General features: G+C 41.0%; 1 protein-coding gene across 1 annotated transcript in view; it reads right to left on the bottom strand.

Annotated features, from left to right (window-relative positions):
• The window catches only part of saal1 (serum amyloid A-like 1), a 33,106-nt gene extending 13,121 nt beyond the window's left edge, over positions 1-19,985 (bottom strand). The window contains exons 1-8 of the mRNA XM_034176329.1: positions 19,859-19,985; positions 17,864-18,069; positions 12,940-13,041; positions 11,243-11,326; positions 10,830-10,909; positions 10,680-10,739; positions 10,482-10,597; positions 10,180-10,336 (exon numbers count right to left, since the gene is read on the bottom strand). Of these exons, the coding sequence (XP_034032220.1) occupies positions 10,180-10,336; positions 10,482-10,597; positions 10,680-10,739; positions 10,830-10,909; positions 11,243-11,326; positions 12,940-13,041; positions 17,864-18,069; positions 19,859-19,862 (809 nt within the window). The 5' untranslated portion in view covers positions 19,863-19,985. The remainder of the gene's footprint in view (positions 1-10,179; positions 10,337-10,481; positions 10,598-10,679; positions 10,740-10,829; positions 10,910-11,242; positions 11,327-12,939; positions 13,042-17,863; positions 18,070-19,858) is intronic.
• Positions 19,986-21,320: the final 1,335 nt, after the last annotated feature.

The raw sequence follows: 21,320 nt of genomic DNA on the forward strand, positions 1-21,320 counted from the left end.
TGAACAGTTTACCTTCATTCTCTCTCCAACCAGCACATGACTGATGTGCTTCATATGCAAGGACACCACAGATTTGATGAAGATTTCTAATTTGAAATACCACTATGAGACCAAGCATGGGAATTTTGAAAAGCCATTTTCTCAAAATTCAGAGGTAAGAACAACAAAATGAATGGACTGAAATTGTCATATCAAGCTGCAAGCAGGATCATTGTCATATCTTTGACACAGCAACAAAAAACAACAGAATGCTCACTAAGAGTGGCGTGATTTTGGGTAAACAAACGTACTGAAATAGTGGCTGGTGATCTAATGAAACAGCTTTGTGATGGAATAAAAAAATGCAGAGTGCATTTTCTTAGCTGGGGATGAGTCCACTGACACCACTGATAACGCTCAGTCGATGCTGTTTGTTCGATATCAGGATTCTCGCTAGCGTTATAACAGAGTTACGACCTGTTATGCTGCTGCCTGAAAAAAATTAAGCTGCAATTGGCCCATTACGTTGTTTTTGAGGGTGTGTAACGGGAAAATGATCATTTCTTTATGTTGACTGTGGACTAGCTGCTTCAGAAAGTTCATAAACTGAAGACACTGTCCCTCATGTAAAGGAAAACAATAATAACATCCTCCGCTCCGTGTGCGTGTTGTGGGATTTGCTGCGGCTCTCTGCCAAGTAAAGTTGGAGATCATTCCAGAATGAATAACTTCAGAGCGAATCGCCATTTTAAATCAAATGACATCTCTTTCCAAATGTAATACCGACAACAAACTACAACTGATCAAAACAGGGTTTTTTCCCCAAAATGAGACGATCTTGACGTGCAGTCGGCTGCAGCGAGACCGCAGCTCAGGGACCATCAAAAAATTACCACGGCGAAAGGAAATGCTAACTCAGTAGTGTCACATTTATTGTTTGAAGTGCCATCAAACTCACATCACTGAACTCCCTCTGATTGTACGCACTTAGATTGGAAAAAGATACTATTATATAAGTTTTGGTCGATTGTAGTTTGTTGCCTGTATTACAAAGTTTGGAAAGAGTTGACACTTGATTTAAAACTATGATTCGCGGCTGAATCTTTGAATATCTTTCCAACTTATAGTCAAAGATGGTAACTATAGCTAATTTCCCTCTGCCGCAGAAGATGGCAATTCACATTCTGGCAATGTTTGGCTCCACGTACCACTGTGAATCTGTGTTTTCAACCGGGAATGTGGTGAAGAACAAGTACCACAGTGGACTTACAAATGAACATTTGCATCAGTGTCTCCGCCTGGCCATCACACCATCTCTGCCAAAGTTTAAAGCCTTGGCAACAGACACAAGATACTATTTCTCTCATTGAACAGTGTTTGCCACAATGTAAAATAGTTTTTCATTGCACTTTGATTCCTGAGATCTTGATATATTTGTTTACCAAAGGATTCTATGGTGGGGTTGATGTATTTATTTAACTGAAAGGCACGTCCCACTGGGAGGAGGCCCCGGGGAAGACCCAGGACACGCTGGAGGGACTACATCTCTCGGCTGGCTTGGGAACGCCTTGGGGTTCCCCCAGAGGAGCTGGAGGAGGTGTGTGTGGATCGGGAGGTCTGGGCGGCTTTGCTTGAGCTGCTGCCCCCGCGACCCGACTCCGGATAAAGCGGAAGAAAATGGATGGATGGATGGATGGATACATTTTGTTTTATTTCAGCATGTATGTTAATTTTTGAATTCTGAGATGCTTGATTCACCTTAGAACAATACATTTTTCTTATGTAGTGTCTATTTGAAAAGACAACTGTCATTTTCCGTGTTATTCAAGTACTTATGTCAAAATGGAAATTACATTTTATTTTAGTATGTATTTTTGTTGTTTTGAATGAAAAGGACGTTTTGTTTTGAATATAAAGGTATTATCATGTATGGCTTGACCAAATGGCCCTTTAAAGGACATTTGCATGTTTTTTAATGTCCCAGTTGGCAACACAATATCAAAGTACTCATGACTGTAAGTCTCCCTGCACACATGGGCTCAGAATTAGTAATTTCTGATGTTTTTATTCCTCTCCCTAAGCGAGGTAACAGGTGCATTTGTGGAAAACATCTCACTCTACAATTTTCGGCATTTCTCTGCGTGTGACGTAGTTAAGAGCAAAACAGAAACATCCCAGGCAGAGACAGAAAGAGCGAAATCAATGTGGTTCTGTCCAATAACAAAGCTTCGCAGCTTTTCTTTGAAAGCCGTGGCTCGGATTTACAGAGGAGATGACACACTTCACCCCAAAACTCTTAACTTTTTCAGAGTCTGTCAGATTTTGGAACTTAAAGTGTGGTGACACTGCTGTTTGTGTCACAGTATTCTGGTTTACTGCTGCTGTGATCATGGATGTGCCTGGACATGTGTATGTGTATGTCTTGTGTTGGAAAAACTCAGAAGACGCTATTTTCAGGAGATAATGGACTCTAATGTGCCACAATCCTGACAAAATTTGAGTTGAAGGCAGAGCTGCAATCGGACATTATGCGCGCGTGATCAGAACCTAAGAACAAGTGGACCTGGACATTATTCTCTGGCCGAGTGGAACTTGAAAATGATCTCTGGCTGTGAATCCGAGTGGACCGTTCCATGGCTGGCGATCGCAATTGTTGTGGACTAATTTGGAAATCTTTACACTGGGGTGAGTGGAATGTTATTTTTTTAATCTTTTGCTTTGTGTTCTTTTCAACGGAGGTTTCAATGAAAGTCTTTTTTTTTTACTTTGAGAGTCTGTGGATGTGGTATGTGTGTGCGCACAGCAGCTGTTTTAACCCCCAATTTAGACAGATGGATGAATTTGAACAATAATCAGTATTAAGCTTGTAGACTCTCTCAAATGTCATAAAACTGTCAATCTCTATAAAGAACTTTTTAAAAGAGAATTAATGTTGAATAGCCCCTTAAAAAACAGCTGACATGTGGGTTAAAATGGCTGTTACTCTGATTTAACCCGCATCTCAGCTGTTTCACAGTTATATACAACACTTATTAGCATTTTTAACAGGCTGCGTTTATGACTAATTGCCGCAGGTGAACAAAACGTTCTCACAGCTGCTGCTTTTACCGTGACTGCATCAAAATGAACAGTTATCACTTAAAAACGAGTCGTCATAATACAGCATCACACTTGTGTAACCTTTGGAATTGATCTGTGCCTCAGTTCTTAACGTTATTAGCTACATTCCATTGAAGCGTACACTGGGACACTTCCAGTAACTACGTCACTTGTCGGAAACACTCAGGTACTCACGAGTAGTTTGTTTTCGGAAGTCTCCGTAGCCGCTTGTTGTGAATGCCATATACGTTGAAACCGGTCATGGAAGTGCACAAAGTAATCCTGGCGGATCATCGGATGGTCACTAACAGTGTAAATCTAATTTGTTATGATTTCAGTGCAACATGTCCTTTAACTCATTGAAAAATTTATTTGTGGCCCTTTAAGATTTGTATTCGAATAATCCTGTCCTGTCCAGTGTTTTTTGAACCCCTTGAATTATACCACTCCATCCACTCCAGGAAGGTGATTGTCTAGATAAGAGGTCTGCAAACTATACAGTCAAATAAAATGTGCCTGGAGCCACATAATATAATCGACCTTTAAAATTAATGAATTAAGATAAGACAGGTCATATATATGTGGCCAATTTGTATTTTTATTATGACTAAAGTTCATTTCAGTGTGATATCATCCTGTTTTCCTCCCACTCCTCAGTCATGTACAGCAATCAACCACTGCGATTAAACATAAAACAAACCTACATAAGCTCAGGATCTCAAATAAATACTTAAAAAAAACTATTAAAGGGCAGTGTTCTCACCTGCTTAATGTGATTTCTGATTCTGATTCTCCATATCAAGTTTTTATTTTAAACCTGGCTATCTATGTGTTAATGTTATGACACGTTCATATATCCACATTTTTCATTTAATTTTGATGATTTCTTTTATTAGTGAAGATGCTTCAAGCTGTACGGTTTTTCAAATTTCACAAAACTGACAAACTTTAGTTTCTACCGACATTCAAGCATTAGAATTAGGGAATAACCCTGTTATGTCTGATGATTTGTGGACATTCATGCTGGTTATACGGTCACAAATTGACCTTTGTAAAAAGGAGTTCTACTGGTAAAACTCTGGTAAAATGGATATTTGCAGCCGTATAACAGCATCAACATCTGCAAATCATCAGACACAAGGGGGTTATTCCCATTCTATTCCAATTCCATTGTATGCATGGTTTATTTTTCTGTAGGTAATTCGTTCAGCGACGTTTACCGTGAGGCAACATCGCTCCAACAGCGGTCAGGGCACGGAGCAATCCATCAAATGTGAAACGGTAATTCTGTATCAGAATCCACATCAATACTTTCGTATGGTAGCTTAAACTCACCAATTTCAGTGGCGGCGTCGGTATGCAACTTTCTCAAGCTTAGTTAAGAGCGCTAACAGCTAGCAGCGTGTGCAGCCGGTGTTCTGTCAAACTGTGCGTCTCGTTGCATAAATCGACAGTTCCGCATCCCGACAATATTGCGCTTGCGTACGCATGCGCAGTTGCACGGAGGCCTGGCTTGTCGACAGGAATGACATATCGCCAGAAACTGGTCAGGGCGAGGAGTAATACATCCAAATGTGAAAAGGTCCAATATTTTGCCACGGTTACCCCGATATAAAGTCTGAAATCTCACTTGATTAACCACTGAGATTTGCAGAAAAAAAGAGTCATTAGATTACAATGCAGGTTTATTTTTGTAATGTGTTATTTTTGAACGCAAAATTACAGCTCATTTTAATGAAGAGAATATATTTATCTGGGGGGAATTCCACAGTGAGTATTTTCCTTCCCTTCTTACGCCATCTACAGGGGGAAGCGTGTGTGCACATGCATGAGGATCTGTGATTACTTGTCACCTAACCCCACTTGCTGGAAGCGCATTCCCGGGTGTAGACGCCAACATGCTTAAGATATGTTGTAATTCATTTCAGAGGTGTTATCTGGTTTCAAAAAGTTATTTTAGATTTAGAAGTTTTATTTACCACTAAGCTTTACAAAATATGAGAAACATATTAGATTTATACAGAAATAAGCTTTTTTGGAGCGTTTTCTGCCATCTTGATTCATATGGTTTAAGCTAGCTGATGTCAACCTGCCTTTCTTTACTCCAATTGGTAGTCACAAAGTCCTTCCCAGCATCCCTCACCCAGACTGTAAATGGATTCTGATTGCTTTTAGGGGGAGAAATTCTACATTGTTTCCACACAGTGTAAACTTTGATCATATTGGCAATATTATATTATGAATCCCTTATTTAAATACTAAGGTGTTGTGGGCTGGGGTGTTTGGCTGGCTTGGTTTTTGTTTTCTGTTTCTCCCACCAGGTGGTATGCATTCAGGACTGAGTGGCTGAGCATCAGGACCTCACCCTGAACACCTGAGGCTTGTTTTCACATGCAGGTCATCAGGACTCACAGCTGTGGTGTATTTTGTCATAATCAGAGATTGCTGCATTTAAACCTTGAATGCACAGTGTGTGATTGCCAGAGACTCGACCTTGTGAGCAGACGTGTGAGATCGACGTCAGGAGAACAATCTCACCATCACGGACGCAGAGACCGCTCCAGGTTTGACGCCACAGTCTGTGAAGGAGGATTGGGTGAGGTCTCACGCTCTTCAGCACACTTCCTGAGGTAATTTGGTTTTGGTGACTTTTATGAAGTAATGACAGTGGATTTGGTGTCCCTCACACCTTGTGTTAGTGAGCTGTCACGTTATGCTAATTGTCTAATCAGCTTCTGCTGCAGTGGAGATTTGAACTGAGTTGTTCCGTGCCTGCAGGGTGAGAAGCTGATGTATAGCTTTAAGCCAGGAAGTGTTTGCTGATTGCGTGCACCTTTGAGTTGTGTCTCTCTGTGTGGAGTTGGACTCACCTCATGTTTTCTTTCTTCACAGACTCGGTTTGTCGCGGCCACCTGGGGGGTGTCGGCGGGGTCCCTGGGTCCGAACTGCTGTGGCTCCGGACCGTTTGCGCTGTTGAGAGCCCGCCGTGTTTCCACCTCACCAGACCGCGGACATTTTTGGTTGTTTATCACCCCACTGTTATGTTTATTAAATTCTGTTATCCTATGAACCGTGCTCTGCTTATTTTATGCTGGCTCCTTTCAAACGCTGGTTCGGTGCTCCGACCGCGTCCGAAACATAACAGTAGTCTCTGGCCATTTAACAATGGACCAGCGGAAGCAGAGACGGTATTTTTGCCGGGAAGGCTGCAGCAGATGTTGGAGTTGATCCGGGATCAGTTGCGGGTGCTCTCCGCCCGGTTTGTGCGCGTTGGTGCGTGCATGGCGGAGTTTACAGCTTGGGTCGCATCGCACCCCGCTGTTATGGCTGTAGCCCCGTCTCCTCCCGTGCAGCTGGCTCCGACACCTGTTGTAGCAGCCCCGGTGGTATTTAGTTTGCACGTTAAGCTGTTTGGTATAACCTGCTGTCGTTTGCAGCAGTGTGAATTGGTTTTTACTCTGTTACCACGAGGATTTTCTTATTTGGCACTTTGGCTTCCTCTGTTGGTGACAGAGTCACATTACCGTTCAGGTTCAAAGGATGGAAAACACAATGTTTTTCCATTCTTTGCACTTGACGATGTAGGCCAATTGTAGTTTTTTTTTTTTTTATTGGTCTATTATCTGTTTCTTGTTTTAGTATGAGGTGTTTTTATCAGGGGTTAATTTGTTGTTTTTGTGGGTTTTAAAGCACTGTCTGTGGTCTGGTGGAGTTGAAAATGCAGGCTGTCTGGAGCATAGTGTGACCCAGGTGATTTTATGTTAGTCTGTTAGTCTTTCGTTTTTATTTCTTTTGGTTTCACCTCCCAGGGTTTGATGGGACAGTCCTCTGGGGGGGTGATGGGGGGGTAATTGGGTTGTTTTTTCTTTTTTCTTTTTTTCCCTCTCTTCTCCTCTGGCTCCAGCCGTGTGAGCCGTACGTTGTCGGCGTTGCTGGAGTGGTGCAGTTTGGTTATGCTGGGCGTTTCCCAGGTAACCTCTGCACCCGGGAAGGGGGGGGGGGGGGGTTGGGATATTTTTTTTTTTTTTAAATTCCCTTTGCAACCTCCAGCCTTGGCGCGCCTCTGTGCCGTTTGCCATTGGCGTTGCTGGGGTGGTGCAGTTCGGTTATGCTGGGCGTTTCCCAGGTAACCTCTGCACCCAGGTGGGGGGGTTTAGGTTTTTTTTTTGTTACTTCTCTGTTCCACCTCCGGCTTCAGCGCGCCTTTGAGCCGTATGCCATCGGCGTAGCTGAGGTTAGGGGCAGTGGAATATACCCGCAGCTGGTGGCTGGTTTAAAAGTCGGAGGGGTGGCGCCGTCTTGTGCCGTATGCCATTACCGCTGTTCCACTCCTCCCGGTTGACTTTTGGGGTATAGTCGTGGTTGGTGACACTGGACGTACTTCCAGTTTCCACTGCGCTGAGGGGGTGGGGTTGGGGTTGTTTTGCTTGTATGTTTTTTTTTTTTCCCCCAGTTTCCGCCCTCAGGGTGTGACTGTGGTGTCCTCTGGGGGGGAAAGGACTGTGGGTCCATCTAGCCGTAGACGGCCGGGGCTGGGTCTGTTAGTCATGGGGGGGGGCGTCTCCTGGGGTTTGATGGAATGGTCCTCTGGGAGGCGCTGGGAGTCCCCGTGGGTGACTTTGGATCCCAGAGGGACCTCGGCTGTGGTTATTACTCCTGGAGCTGGCGGGATGTCCTCTGGGGGGTGTTGGTCCCTACATGTCGTCCGGGGGGGGTTAGCGTTTTTTTTTTTTTTGTTTGTAAGCTTAAGTTTGAGTTGTGTTTTTTCTTTTCTCCTCTTCCCGGGGTTTGATGGGACGGTCCTCTGGGGAGGGGGGGTTGGTATGGTTGTTTGTGTTTGTCTTGTCTTTTTTTTTGTTTACGACTAAGCAGACTTTAACACAGTCAGAAGAAGGCTGAGTGCACAGGTTTAAGAACTCCTGGCCAAACTTATGCAAAGTGAACTAAAGCAAGAGTCGACAGGAATGAACACAAAGGTGGAGACTCTAATAGGTTTGCTAAACGAAACAGAGGGCAAGACCATTCAAGTCAACAAAGGATGTCTCTGCACTGGAGTGTCAGCTGCGGAGCAGTCTGCTGCAGACAGGCTCAGGATGGGAAAGGATGGGCTCCAGGATGAGAGTGATGGTCTCGGCACGGAGTTCCCTGTTGACAGAGAAGAGGCGGCTGGGAGCGTGCGTTATCCAGCTGAGGGAAGAGCTGGAGAGGCTCAACATTGAGATGATCAATGACTGCATGAAGAAATTAACATTGCAGGTGGAGCAGCTGATGATGGAGCTGTCATCAGAGCACAGTAACGCACAGCTCCTGGAGACGGGCCTTTCCCAGGTGGATCGTCAGCACAAGGAGCTGAAGCTGCAGGAGGTGTTTTTTGTTCCCAGCCAACATTCCAGCCATGGTCCCTGGAGGGGGGCTTTGTTTTTCCTGGCCCAGGTCCGTGTGGTCGCCGGGAGGCTTCCTGTGAGGTTGGGGTACTGTTGTGGGCTGGGGTGTTTGGCTGGCTTGGTTTTTGTTTTCTGTTTCTCCCACCAGGTGGTATGCATTCAGGACTGAGTGGCTGAGCATCAGGACCTCACCCTGAACACCTGAGGCTTGTTTTCACATGCAGGTCATCAGGACTCACAGCTGTGGTGTATTTTGTCATAATCAGAGATTGCTGCATTTAAACCTTGAATGCACAGTGTGTGATTGCCAGAGACTCGACCTTGTGAGCAGACGTGTGAGATCGACGTCAGGAGAACAATCTCACCATCACGGACGCAGAGACCGCTCCAGGTTTGACGCCACAGTCTGTGAAGGAGGATTGGGTGAGGTCTCACGCTCTTCAGCACACTTCCTGAGGTAATTTGGTTTTGGTGACTTTTATGAAGTAATGACAGTGGATTTGGTGTCCCTCACACCTTGTGTTAGTGAGCTGTCACGTTATGCTAATTGTCTAATCAGCTTCTGCTGCAGTGGAGATTTGAACTGAGTTGTTCCGTGCCTGCAGGGTGAGAAGCTGATGTATAGCTTTAAGCCAGGAAGTGTTTGCTGATTGCGTGCACCTTTGAGTTGTGTCTCTCTGTGTGGAGTTGGACTCACCTCGTTTTCTTTCTTCACAGACTCGGTTTGTCGCGGCCACCTGGGGGGTGTCGGCGGGGTCCCTGGGTCCGAACTGCTGTGGCTCCGGACCGTTTGCGCTGTTGAGAGCGCGCCGTGTTTTCACCTCACCAGACCGCGGACATTTTTGGTTGTTTATCACCCCACTGTTATGTTTATTAAATTCTGTTATCCTTTGAACCGTGCTCTGCTTATTTTATGCTGGCTCCTTTCAAACGCTGGTTTGGTGCTCCGAACGTGTCCGAAACATAACACTAAGGAATAAAATTATAGTGGTGCCAAAGAAAATTCTTTTTATGACTTAAATCTTAAAAACCCCAGACGCCGCACAGCTTTAATGCATAAACTAGCATCAATGTCTCATAAATTCAACATAACTGCTGCCGCCAGATACTTCTTGTGGCATGTTGCGTGCACATCAGACACACTTGCATAGTGTGAATGGATCACGACAGTGGGTATTGTACTGGTAGTGACAGTGGAGCAAGCGATAAGGTGGCTCTACAGTTTTGTTTTTCCCCTCAAACACGTCACTCCACACACTGGCTAAAATCCTCCCTTCTCCAGTTCACACTCGCTCCGTCTCACATGCATGGATTTAGTCATCCGCCCTTAGCAGAAACGGTGTCTGTGTCCAAAAGTAAGGTTCTCTCCATGTGATTGGTTACCTGAAAAGGAGCTACCGTTGTGTCACAATATCACTCTGTCTGAAATCTTTGGAGATTTCCAACTTAAAAGATGCTGTTGCTCAAGGGCTATGCTCAGCCGACGGAAAACAAAACAAAAAAGAAAAGATTCACAGACACAGAGTCTTGTCAAAGATACAGGGAGCCGCTTCGGGGAGGTTCAAGATTTGCATCTGGCTCTAAAGCCACGAGTTTCTGACACCTGGTTTGAGGTTAAAAGTAGTAACCTTTGGTCATTTAATGTATGTTTATCCTAAATAAATTCAGGGTTTCTGTCACTCGTGTGAGAGAGCGCCAACTAATGCTCGATTCCTACCTAAGCTGCATGGCTGCTTCAAGAAGGCTCGAAACCACATCCAGACAGTTTTCATTTTCTTCTTCACTTGGCTGAACTGTGAGCCAGCTCTTCATCAGTTGCTCGTCCAAGTCAAACAGCTTCTCAACAAGCTCTCCAACCTTCAGGAGGAGGTCCACTTCATCCATTATAGGAAACAAACACACAAACAATTAAAAATCATTAGGTTATATAGCTATAGATATTTAAGCAAGTCATTATGGCATGTTAAATGTGCTTCAGTGAATATCCTCATAATAACGAGACAAATAAAATCAAAGTACTGTTGGTAGAACTGCGCATGATGAAACACAGATTGGAGCACACAGAAGAAGCCTCTCGTATTCGATGAAGCCACAGTAAAGAAACATTTTTCTGAGAGAGACAGGTCACCAACAGTCTGCAAAATCAACAATTTTCAATAAATAAATATTTCAGGCTGATTCTCTGGTTCACAGTTCCACAAAAAATGCAGCTGGCACCGGTTTGTTTCCAGAAGTGTCGGAGGATCAGTATCTCCAAGAACAAGCAACAGCACAGCGCTGTGGACACAGAAGGAGATACATGGATTTAAAGTGAATCACAAAATGTACAAGAATTATTTCAGAATGATGAATTAATGACTTACTCACCCTAGGTCTTCATTTTGACTAAGAGTTAAACACGTTTCAGGAAAACATGCAATGTTACCAAGGATACCCACACAGATTTCCTGGAGAAAACAAAAGCAAAATAAAAATCCAAGAGAATCCAGAAACATACCACATCATAATGTCAAACAAGCAGGCCCTATGATTAGAAACAAGGCTCCATGAGCAACCTGATAGGCCTTGTCTGCCTTTAGTTTATGTTATATTCATTATGCATTTTAAAAGATGCTAAAATGGCCCAAAATAGGTTATGTAGCCATCACCTGTATCGATTATAATCCATAATTTTACCTAAATATGCAATAGTTTTTGCAGACTTGCAGAAATTTTGCAGAATGACTCAGTTTCACATTTCGATGAGTACACTTTGATCTGAACCCATAAAGTCAACTCACTGTGAGACGTGGACAGCGTGATTTGGCTATCACTCCAAGAAGGATATTTTCAGCTTTAAACTCCTGTAGAAAGCTGGCCACATTCTACAAATAAAAACAGCCCATTTACAGAGAATTATGGTGGTAATAATAATAATAATAATAATAATAATATATATATATATATATATATATATATATAGCCAAGTGGCCTCTGTGTGCATGCATGCATGTGCATGGCTTCGATCATAGCGAAACCAGGGAGAGCTGACATCTGCTGTTTGATACAATTTATTGTGGGTCAAGGATGAGCAGTGCAAAAACAGAAAGAAGATAGGACAAATACTTTTTTAAATTAGCGATTTTAGCTAACCAGTAAACAATGGACATTGTGCTGCAATGCACCATTGGAGTTTGGGGTTTTAAATGTCATTATTGTTGTTCATGTTAGTTTAAGAGTGCTGTTAGTGTTTTGATTTATGTTTTTGTAGTTCAATTGGTTTAGTCAGTTTAGTTAAGTGTTGTGTTGGTACCATGAGTGAAATATGTATTGCTTTTAATGTCTTTTGCCACCGTCTCTGTCAAATTAAAAGCACCTGTTTACAGCAGAATGCAGAAAAGACAAACAGCTGTGTGTGTGTGCCTGCATGCAATTTTGATCACGCACAAACAGGGAAGAGCTGACATTTACCGTTTGGTATGCATGTATTTTGGGTCAAGGATGAACAGCGCCAAAACCGAACATTGATTAGAGTAATATTTTTAGAGAAGCTACATATATTAGCTAACAACACTGAACAATGGACATTGATAGTTACATTCTGGACTCACACGCCAATCCAAGAGGAGGCAGTTAATCATCTATATATTAAAAGAATGTTTGCGTGATTTTATTTACTAAGGTCAATGTAAGTACATAATATAATTGTAAATACATTAAAAATGCATGGACAACACAGCGAGTGAACAAAGTGACTTATTTCCATTATAGTCCATTTAAAAATCAAATGACAAAACAGAAGAAAAAATGAAATAATTGTACTACTGTAAGTAATATTAATAATAATAATAATAACGGGTATATGATAACAAGAACCTAAACAATTTATAAATACATTAAGACAGTGAATTAACATTACAAGGGTTGAGTTCTTCTTCAAAGAGCTGTTGAGGTCTAAGGTCTAAGGTTCTAAAAACATTTTGGACTCACACACCATTCCAACTCATTATGGAAACTTTTTGCTTATGATTGACCTTTACTAAAACAAACCCTTTAAGGTCAATTCTGGATTTGACCTTAATCCACATAACAAATTTAGTACCTGGAAGCAGTATGGCAACAAAGACAAACACAGACAAGTGTTTCTCAAACTATGGAATGATTCTACTGTAATGTTTGTAAAGTGTTCACTTGGAAATCAAGTAAACACTAACTGACTGATCACACAGATTGTTTGATAAAATAGAATATGTGCAGTAGGAGAAAATTAAGCTTGAAAGCTTTGAGCCAAAGTGTATGTAACCTTATGTCAACAGCTTTGTTTGTGTAAAACAGTTCAAAATCTTTCTCTTAGACCACAAAGCATTTATCTAAACACCACACAACATGGGGAGAACTTGCTGTCCTGAAGGACAATGCAGATATATAAACCAACATAATAAAAGTACAACTAAATCAAAAACAGATAATCCAAACAGATAAAGGTAAAGTATACAACCTTGTCCATTGCCATATCCCAGACTCTACACAGGTCATCCTCATCATTATCGGAGAGCTGCATCTGGCCATCAGAGTCATCTTCTGAGTATTCAGAGATAATCTGGAAAGACACACAACTAATTTTGACAATGATCGAGACATTAGCATAAAAGGGACAACATGCAATAAGAAAGTTGGGTTATTTTGTTCAAACGCACCAACATAAACTGACAGACACGCATTAGTGGAGAAAAAAGGAACAAAAAGTGTGTGTTGTTACTGTCAAAATCTGTTAGAGTGGCCTAAAGACTGCTTTATCCTCTTCCACCTGCTTGTAAGCAACAGTATGTAAGTCACATTTTATCACAGATCTTCGAAGTATCTACATATTAATAGCGAAGTGGCCTCTGTGTGCTTGTATGTGTGCATGCGTATGACTTTGATAACGGAGAAACTATGGAGAGCTGACATTTGCCGTTTGGTATGCTTATATATTTTGGGTCAAGGATGAATGTGGCCAAAACGGAACGTTGATCAGATAAATATTTTTGGAGAAACTATGGATATTAGTTCACAACACGGAACAATGGACGTTGATAATTACATTCTGGAAGCTCACGCCATTCCACCAAGAGGCAGTAAATCATCTATATATTAAAAGCCAAGCGGTGTCTGTGTATGTGTATGCATGCGGGTATACCTACTTTCGTATAGAAACTGTGGAAAGCTGACATTTGCCATTTGTTATGCTTATTTATTTTGGGTCAAGGATGAACGCTGCGAAAACTGAACATTGATAGGACAAATATTTTTGGAGAAACTACAGATAATGGCTAACAAGATTGAACAACGGATGTTGATAACTACATTCTGGACTCACTCACTATTCCAGCAGGGGGCGGTAAATCATCTATATATTAAAAGCCAAGTGATGTATGCCCACATGCGTGATTTTATTTAGTAAGTTCAATGTAAGAAAATAATATAATTGTAAATACATTAAAAATACATGGATGGCAAGCAAGTGAAAACACTTATTTCCACTGTGGTCCATTTAAAAAACAAATGAAAAAAATAGAAGTAACAATAAAATAAAATAATAATACTGCTGCTGATAATAATAATACTACTAATAATAATAATAATAATAATGTGTATATGATAACAAGAACATAGACAATTTATAAATACATTACAACCATATATTAACATTAAAAAATGACACAGTTAACAGGAAATAAAAGGGTTGAATTCCTTGTCTAAAAACTGTTGCGATCGAAGGTCTAAGGCTCTAAAAACATTTTGGACTCACACGCCATTCCAACTCATTATAGAAACTTTGCATAATTTATTACCACCCTTGAAAAATGTCAGCTACCTATTTTATAAACACTACCCAATCTAGATCCCGTGGATCTCCGTGGGCAACGCACTAGTATTGTACAAGTACAGTGATTTTTGTGATTGTAGGGAAACATATTTAATGAACAGAAACATGCAGAAATTCAGAAGCGGAGGATGCATGGGTAAACAGACCAGGGGTGATGCTTCTTTGTCAGCTGCTTATTTTGGAGTTTGCTCTTAAACAAAAATACAAACATACATACAACGTTTTACAAAAACTGTCATTATGGACTGTATGTGACTTGCATTTATCATTAGAATTGGACACAGTGGATAGGTCTCACGAAGATGGGATGTCCTGAGCTGATTGCATTTTATCAGAATTTCACCGGAACAAAAAAAAAAAAAAAAAATAAATATATATATATATATATATTTGGTTCAGTTATCATTGTATCAGATAAAATACCCCAAGTCACTAAATTATTTCATGTTATCCCTCCCTCCACTTTGTGTACACGGTGCTCGCAGAGCAAGCAGGCAGTTAGTGCTGCTTCACCATAGAGCTGAGATGCATGTTTTAAAAGAACAACTGTCACCTTTGCTTTAAATATACAGGTCTATTTTACAGAGGTGGGATGAAGTCACCATCAAGTCACTCTCAAGTCATGAATCAGCAAGTCCCAATAATTTAGTGACTTGGGGTATTTTATCTGATACAATGATAACTGAACCAAAAAAAAAAAAAAAATATATATATATATATATATATTTTTTTTTTTTGTTCCGGTGAAATTCTGATAAAATGCAATCAGCTCAGGACATCCCTAATTTTCAACTTCAAACGCTAGGAGCAGCCCCACAAAATGTGGTACTAGGACTCTTTAGATGATCCCTGTGCACCACTGAAATGACTGTGTCAAAGGAGTGGTTACTCTTGGGAACTCAAATCACTTGCATTTTAAAAGCGTGTCAGGTACAACATTTTGGGGCCCGGGGGCATTCTCCCCCAGGAAATTTAGAAAAACAATGGTGCAATTTGGTGCATTGTAAGAGCAGTTTGGTCACTTTTTCTTTGTTTAAAACACAGTGGTAATTGACTCTTATAATGGAACAAAATATGTCTGAAGTCTTGATTTCAATACAATTTATTTACTATCTTGTATGTATTATGGATCTGCAAGACCATGAGTGCACAAGTTGAGTGAGGCACATACTGGTCCTGATTAATTCATTATTTATGATCATTATCATTATTTCTCAAATAAAAATTAATTTGCCATTTCCATTTAGCATTTTAATCTACCATTTCAAAATACTTTGGGGCTATGTATCATTTCAATTTAAAAAAATTATAATTTCAATTTAAAATGAATGACTGCTACACAATGTGACTGGTTTGGTGAATTTTGTTTTTTTTTGCCTTCTTGCTCTCGGTCGGGACGGTCGCATTTTTCTTTCCTCCTCCCTCCCCAACTTTCCTACTACTGTAGCGTGTTTGTCTGTGAGGCTGCCAGCCCTGCTCCTCTGTAAACGGCAAAATGGATCTAATCAAGTGGTCTCTGAACGCAATTGACACTATTTTTTCTACAAGACACTCGGGAGCGGAGGACCCGACCTGTCCTGCCGGGACACATGTGGCGGGTTACGTGATGGACAGCTGGCGGAGGTGGCAAGTCATGTGCCTGTACACGTTGTCTGTGGAGGATGAAGATGTTTACTTATTTGGAGCTGTGGTGACTGGGTTTCTGCTGTGTGGAGCGGCCATAGCACTGGTTTACCGGAAAATTAAGAAGGTGGAGGTGGCATTAATTGGCCCGTCCAGGCTGCCCCACATGATCGATTCGATTGGAAGGGCAGTGTCAGCTCAATCGGCAGGTGTTAACCACACGTTGCAATCCATCTCGGGGAGAATGGCTGCACTGGAAAACCGCTTTGATCGTCAGTAATGACCACATCTCTTCTCCTCTATTCAGATGTATTTGGGAGCCACTCTGAAGTTTCAGACAGTGGAATCTTTCAGGTGTCTATTAATCTGGATATCTATTTGGTTTCCAAACACCAGCTGCCCTTCAAGGCCGCTAGGATAAAATCCTCCCCCGAAGAACACTCCTGATGCCTCGCTCCTCGTCTTACCCCGCCTCTCTTGTCTTTCCCTCTCCCAGTCCTGTGATGTTGACTGTGGGACCTAGGACTCTGGTGGACTGATTCAGGACTGGGATTCCCCCCCCCCCACAGGATGGACAGATAAGGCCTGTTGATGGTGCCAAGGGCGGCCTCCGGGCTGTCTGTCTAAACACTGGACACATTCAAGTCTCGCCTGTCGTCTGCTGTGATTGTTTACTGTTTTTCTGTGACTGTTTTCTGTGCTTATGGGTTTTTTTGCTTCAGTGGTGCTATGTGTGTTCAACACAGCATCAATGGAGTTTTTTTCTTTCCCAAACTATCCTTGTGTGTGCTTTTATGTGTGTTTATGTACCGGACCGGCTTATGTGTGTTGTTGTTTGTTAAGTGTGTCATGAAGCCGGTCAAGGTTTGCTCAGCCCTGCTCGTGACTCAGGGCAGGGACATACATCTGGAGCTGGGTCCCCGGGCGCCGTAAAGGCGACCTCTGCTCCTAACTGGCTATTAGGATGGGTTAAATGCAGTAAACACATTTCATTATGCAGGCAACATGTTCCTATGTGCATATGACAATAAACTCCTTTGAATCCTTGAATCCTTGTCACCAATCCAGATTTTGTTTTAGCAATTAACCTCTCACAAAAAAACGAAATCCTTATGCACAACACGTTTTCTGGTAATGGCAGCCTTCTTATTGAATACATTTTAAAGCCAGTGATGAAAGTGAGCCATGGAGAAAAAAAAAATAAAAATATGCAAGGGCCAAAAGCCCAAAACCACTGGCAAGGGGGTCTGAGGATTCTCCCCCAGAAAAATTTTAAAACTCAGATGCATTGTGGTGTATTTTCATGTCTATTTACCCACCAAAAAAGCTCCAACGAATTCATTTTTCCACCCCAGAGAAGAGTCTTTTCACACAACGTGTATTATGCAATATATGAGTAATCACTGACAAAGGAAAAAAAAAATCTGATTTTTTTTTCATGATGTTGAGGCTACAGCTCCTAGTGGGGGACCTGGGGGCCTCCTTCAGAAAACTTTGAAATATTACATGCAATTTGGTGCAATTAATAAGCTAAATGAGAGCCATTTCTCAGTCCCATTTTCTTGCTCATTTTAGTCATAATAAGCATATTTTCCTATGTTGGCAAGATGACAGAAGTAAAAACGCGGATTTCTGGGAAATAAATTCTGTCTTTCTCTCACGTTTCATGTCAAAATAAAGACATAAAATAAATATATTTTTTAAGTTAGTGGTTTAATATATGACTGAATAAATAGAACATGAAAACAAATTTTGATGGAACTCCGTCCACAGACAGAGGTTTTACAGTGCTGTCTCCAGAACCTGAGGCATTTCTGTGGTGTGGTGGATGTGATGATGCCCAGTGCCAGCGCATGCTCCTAGACTTGCCTTGTCATTGAACTGCTGCATGGTATCCAACTTTCAATTTCAAGTTAGCTTTTTAACTTACTTGAATGAGGCGAGTCAGGGTGCTAAAAAGCCAGTGCTTGCTGTAAACAGTGTCCCCAATGGCATCCACATATTGTTCTTCTTCTCCATCAGCTGTGTCAGGGGGTGGTGATGGATTTCGGTCGATTACAGGAGACTGTGTTCCTGATGGAGACAAGGACCCCTCGTTTTCCACTTCCTCAAAACTATCACCACTGCTGTTCGAGTCTGCAAAATCAAAGAACAGGAAACCATGAATGCAGAGCAAATAAGAGTTGGTGGTGTTTGTAAGTAGGAAGGACCTGTTCCACAGAAGCCTTGTATTGATGACTGGTCTATGCTTTTATTTCCCAGTTGCACTTACATGTACAAGGTTTACACAAACAAAGCCAACACTGTAAACTGTCCTTGTATTCACTCAAACACAAATGCATGTATTCCCACTCCCCCCCAAAAAAAAATACTGGAAGAGGGGCTCAGAGAATGCAGCAGCCTTTCACGTTTCAACATCAATTCATACAAATTAATTCTTTGTGATTCATTGACACCATATGGTTCTATCATGTTTGGCCTTTACTTTTCAAAGTCTGTCCAGTATTGCACCACTTTAGGCTTGATAAACTCTTCCACCATATTTAATCCATATTGGCTCCAAGTTGTTTGTGACAAAAGGGCATGACCTTGTGCAACCTGGGCTCAGTTCAAACCCCAGCCTGACTGGAAAATCAGTAAGGGCCCTTGAGCAAGGTCCTTAATCCTGAGTTTCTCCCGGTGTGTAGTGAGCGCCTTGCATGGCAGCATCAGTGTGCGAGTGTGTTTGTGTGAATGGCTGAATGTGAGGCATCAATGTAAAGCGCTTTGAGCATCTGATGCAGATGGAAAAGGACTATATAAATGCAGTCCATATATAACTAATTTTTTGGAGACCAAGTGTGGAAGGCAAGATTGAAATGGTTTGGGCATGTGACAAGGAAGGATGTGGGGTATGTCTGGAGACAATTGCTGAGGATGGAGCCACAACAATGTACGAGAAGGCTAAATATGAAGTTTATGGATGTTGTGAAGAGGATATGCAGGCGTTTGGTGTGACAGAGGAAGGTGCACAATACAGTCTGGGATGGAGACTGATGATTTGCTGTGGTGAAACCAAAAGAAGACTGACACGAGTGGGAGGTGGAGCTCTTGTGCAATTTGTGGGGCCTTCTCTTGTGAATACTGAGTTATTTATCACAGGGGTATTCAACTCATTCCAGAAAAGGCCAAGAAGAAGGTGCAGGTTTTCTTTGCAACCACCCACTCCATCAGGTGATTTCACCTATTAAGTGATTCCATCTACTCAAAGTGAAGTCACCTGGTGGAGTGATTGGTTATCAAGAAACCCCGCACCTTCTTCTTGGCGTTTTCTGGAATGAGTTGAATACAACTGATTTAGCAAGTAAGTTCTTAGAGTACCACATTGGAAGTAAGCGTTTTTATGCTTTAATGTGTTATCCTCAGTTTTATTTGTACAGATGTAAATTTTACCAAATAATTCCAGTCATCCATCCATCTATTTGTAACAGGGCTGCTCAGGTGTTGAGTACTATGTAGTCATGGCCAAAAAGCAAATAAGGACAGAGATAAAACTCTCAAGATATGAAAAATGCTTTTTATGGGTGTCCAATAGGTCATATTTAAAAAGTAATACTGGAAACTGTAATATTAAGACATGAAACTACCAAAGGTCCCTGTGAAGTATCAAGCATTTTAGGATTTTCTTTTCATGTTTTGTGCTTTGGCAGTTACTTTCACCACTGTGTGACATCTACAGCATCAACATATCCAGATATATTCATGATAAAGAACCCCTTTAACAGTGTTTTAAATAGTTATTTCCACACAATACAAATTATTAATATCTAAATGGAAAGTAAGGTCAGCATGACCGAGGCTAGCTTAGCGCTTTCGCTGAACTTCCCTTTTGGCTACTTTTAGTTACCAAACGTTAATCGATCTGACTTCCAAAATATTAACTCACCCATGCTGACTGCTCTCGATAAATAAATCTATCTGAAAATACTTCTAACTACATATTAGGAATAGATAACGACTCAAACAGCACTGTCTGTACAACCACTGCGTTCGTCTTCTTTTTTGTTAATTTAATAGGAGGCTTGTGTTTACTATGGCTATGAAATACCGCCATCTACTGGACTGAAGTGTGAACACTTTGAGAATTTAAATAAATGAATGAATGAATGAATGAATATTTACTTGACTACTATCCTTTAAAAATCTAATGGCATCTTCAGTTATGGGGGGTGTTCCCACAGATAAATTTATTCTAACTTTATAAATCTATTAAGTACTTCAACTGGTCTTCACTTTTTCTGTTTTCTCTCACTTTTAAACCACTATGCTTGTGTGAACAATGACGTCATGACTTTTCCAACTTCTATCATTGTGTGAGTGAAAATCCTTTTGAATGCCATAAACTATCTTCTCTTTTCTTTCTGATCCCACATTTTTTGCCATATATTATTGATGGCATATATAATTCCTTTAATGTATGCTTAGGGGAACATTTAACTCTATTCCTTTGATGTCAAGTACTTCCTTGTGTATCCACTCTTTTCATTTCCCACAATCCCCACATGTGCAGGAATCCACATAAATGCTTCCTACATATTTTGCTGCTGATGATGGAAAATTTAAAGATTCACTTAATTTAAAAAGTCCTGTCTACATATTGATTTCCCACTCTTAATGCAGGATAAGGCTGACATAGAGTCAGAACAAAGAACTATTTTCTGAGGCCTAATCTCCTCTACCCACTCCCCACATGATTCTAGCAAAGTTTTCCTCTGAAAAACAGCAAAATGGTATGAAATCCTCATTGTGATGGTAACATTATTTTCTGGGATATACATTTCTGATGTGCCATATTTTTGATCTTTAAATCCATCTGTATGTATTTGTATTATATCCCCATACATGTTCTAAAATACAATTGGACATTTCGATATCTGGTTCTTCATGTGACAGTGTTCTTTATGTTCATATTGAGAACTGGCAAATAAAATAACCAAGGGGGATAACTGCGTGATCTTTTACTACATATAATAATACCTATCTCTGTCTCTATTTTCATTTTATTTATTTATGCATTTTTTTGGCACTTATATTCCAATTCCACCCAAAGCTATGAGACTGGACCAAACCATATTCCCAACATCCCTCAAGTGTTTCTGTCAGATGAGTGTTCTCGGTCTTCTTCTTCTTCTGTTATTTAGGATTTCAGATTGATCCCAATTCTAATCTTGCTATGAAGAACTGAATGGTTGAATCCAGTCATAAACTCCCAGCTAAATATTAATTAAAAAAACAAAAAACAAAACATTTTAAATTGGTATTTACAACCAACAAATCAAAATTTTACCATAATTGCTATTTACTTGTACACTCAACAAAAATATAAATGCAACACTTTTGGTTTTGCT

Source organism: Thalassophryne amazonica, chromosome 8 (genome assembly GCF_902500255.1).
Source record: "Thalassophryne amazonica chromosome 8, fThaAma1.1, whole genome shotgun sequence".
NCBI classification, from domain to species: domain Eukaryota; kingdom Metazoa; phylum Chordata; class Actinopteri; order Batrachoidiformes; family Batrachoididae; genus Thalassophryne; species Thalassophryne amazonica.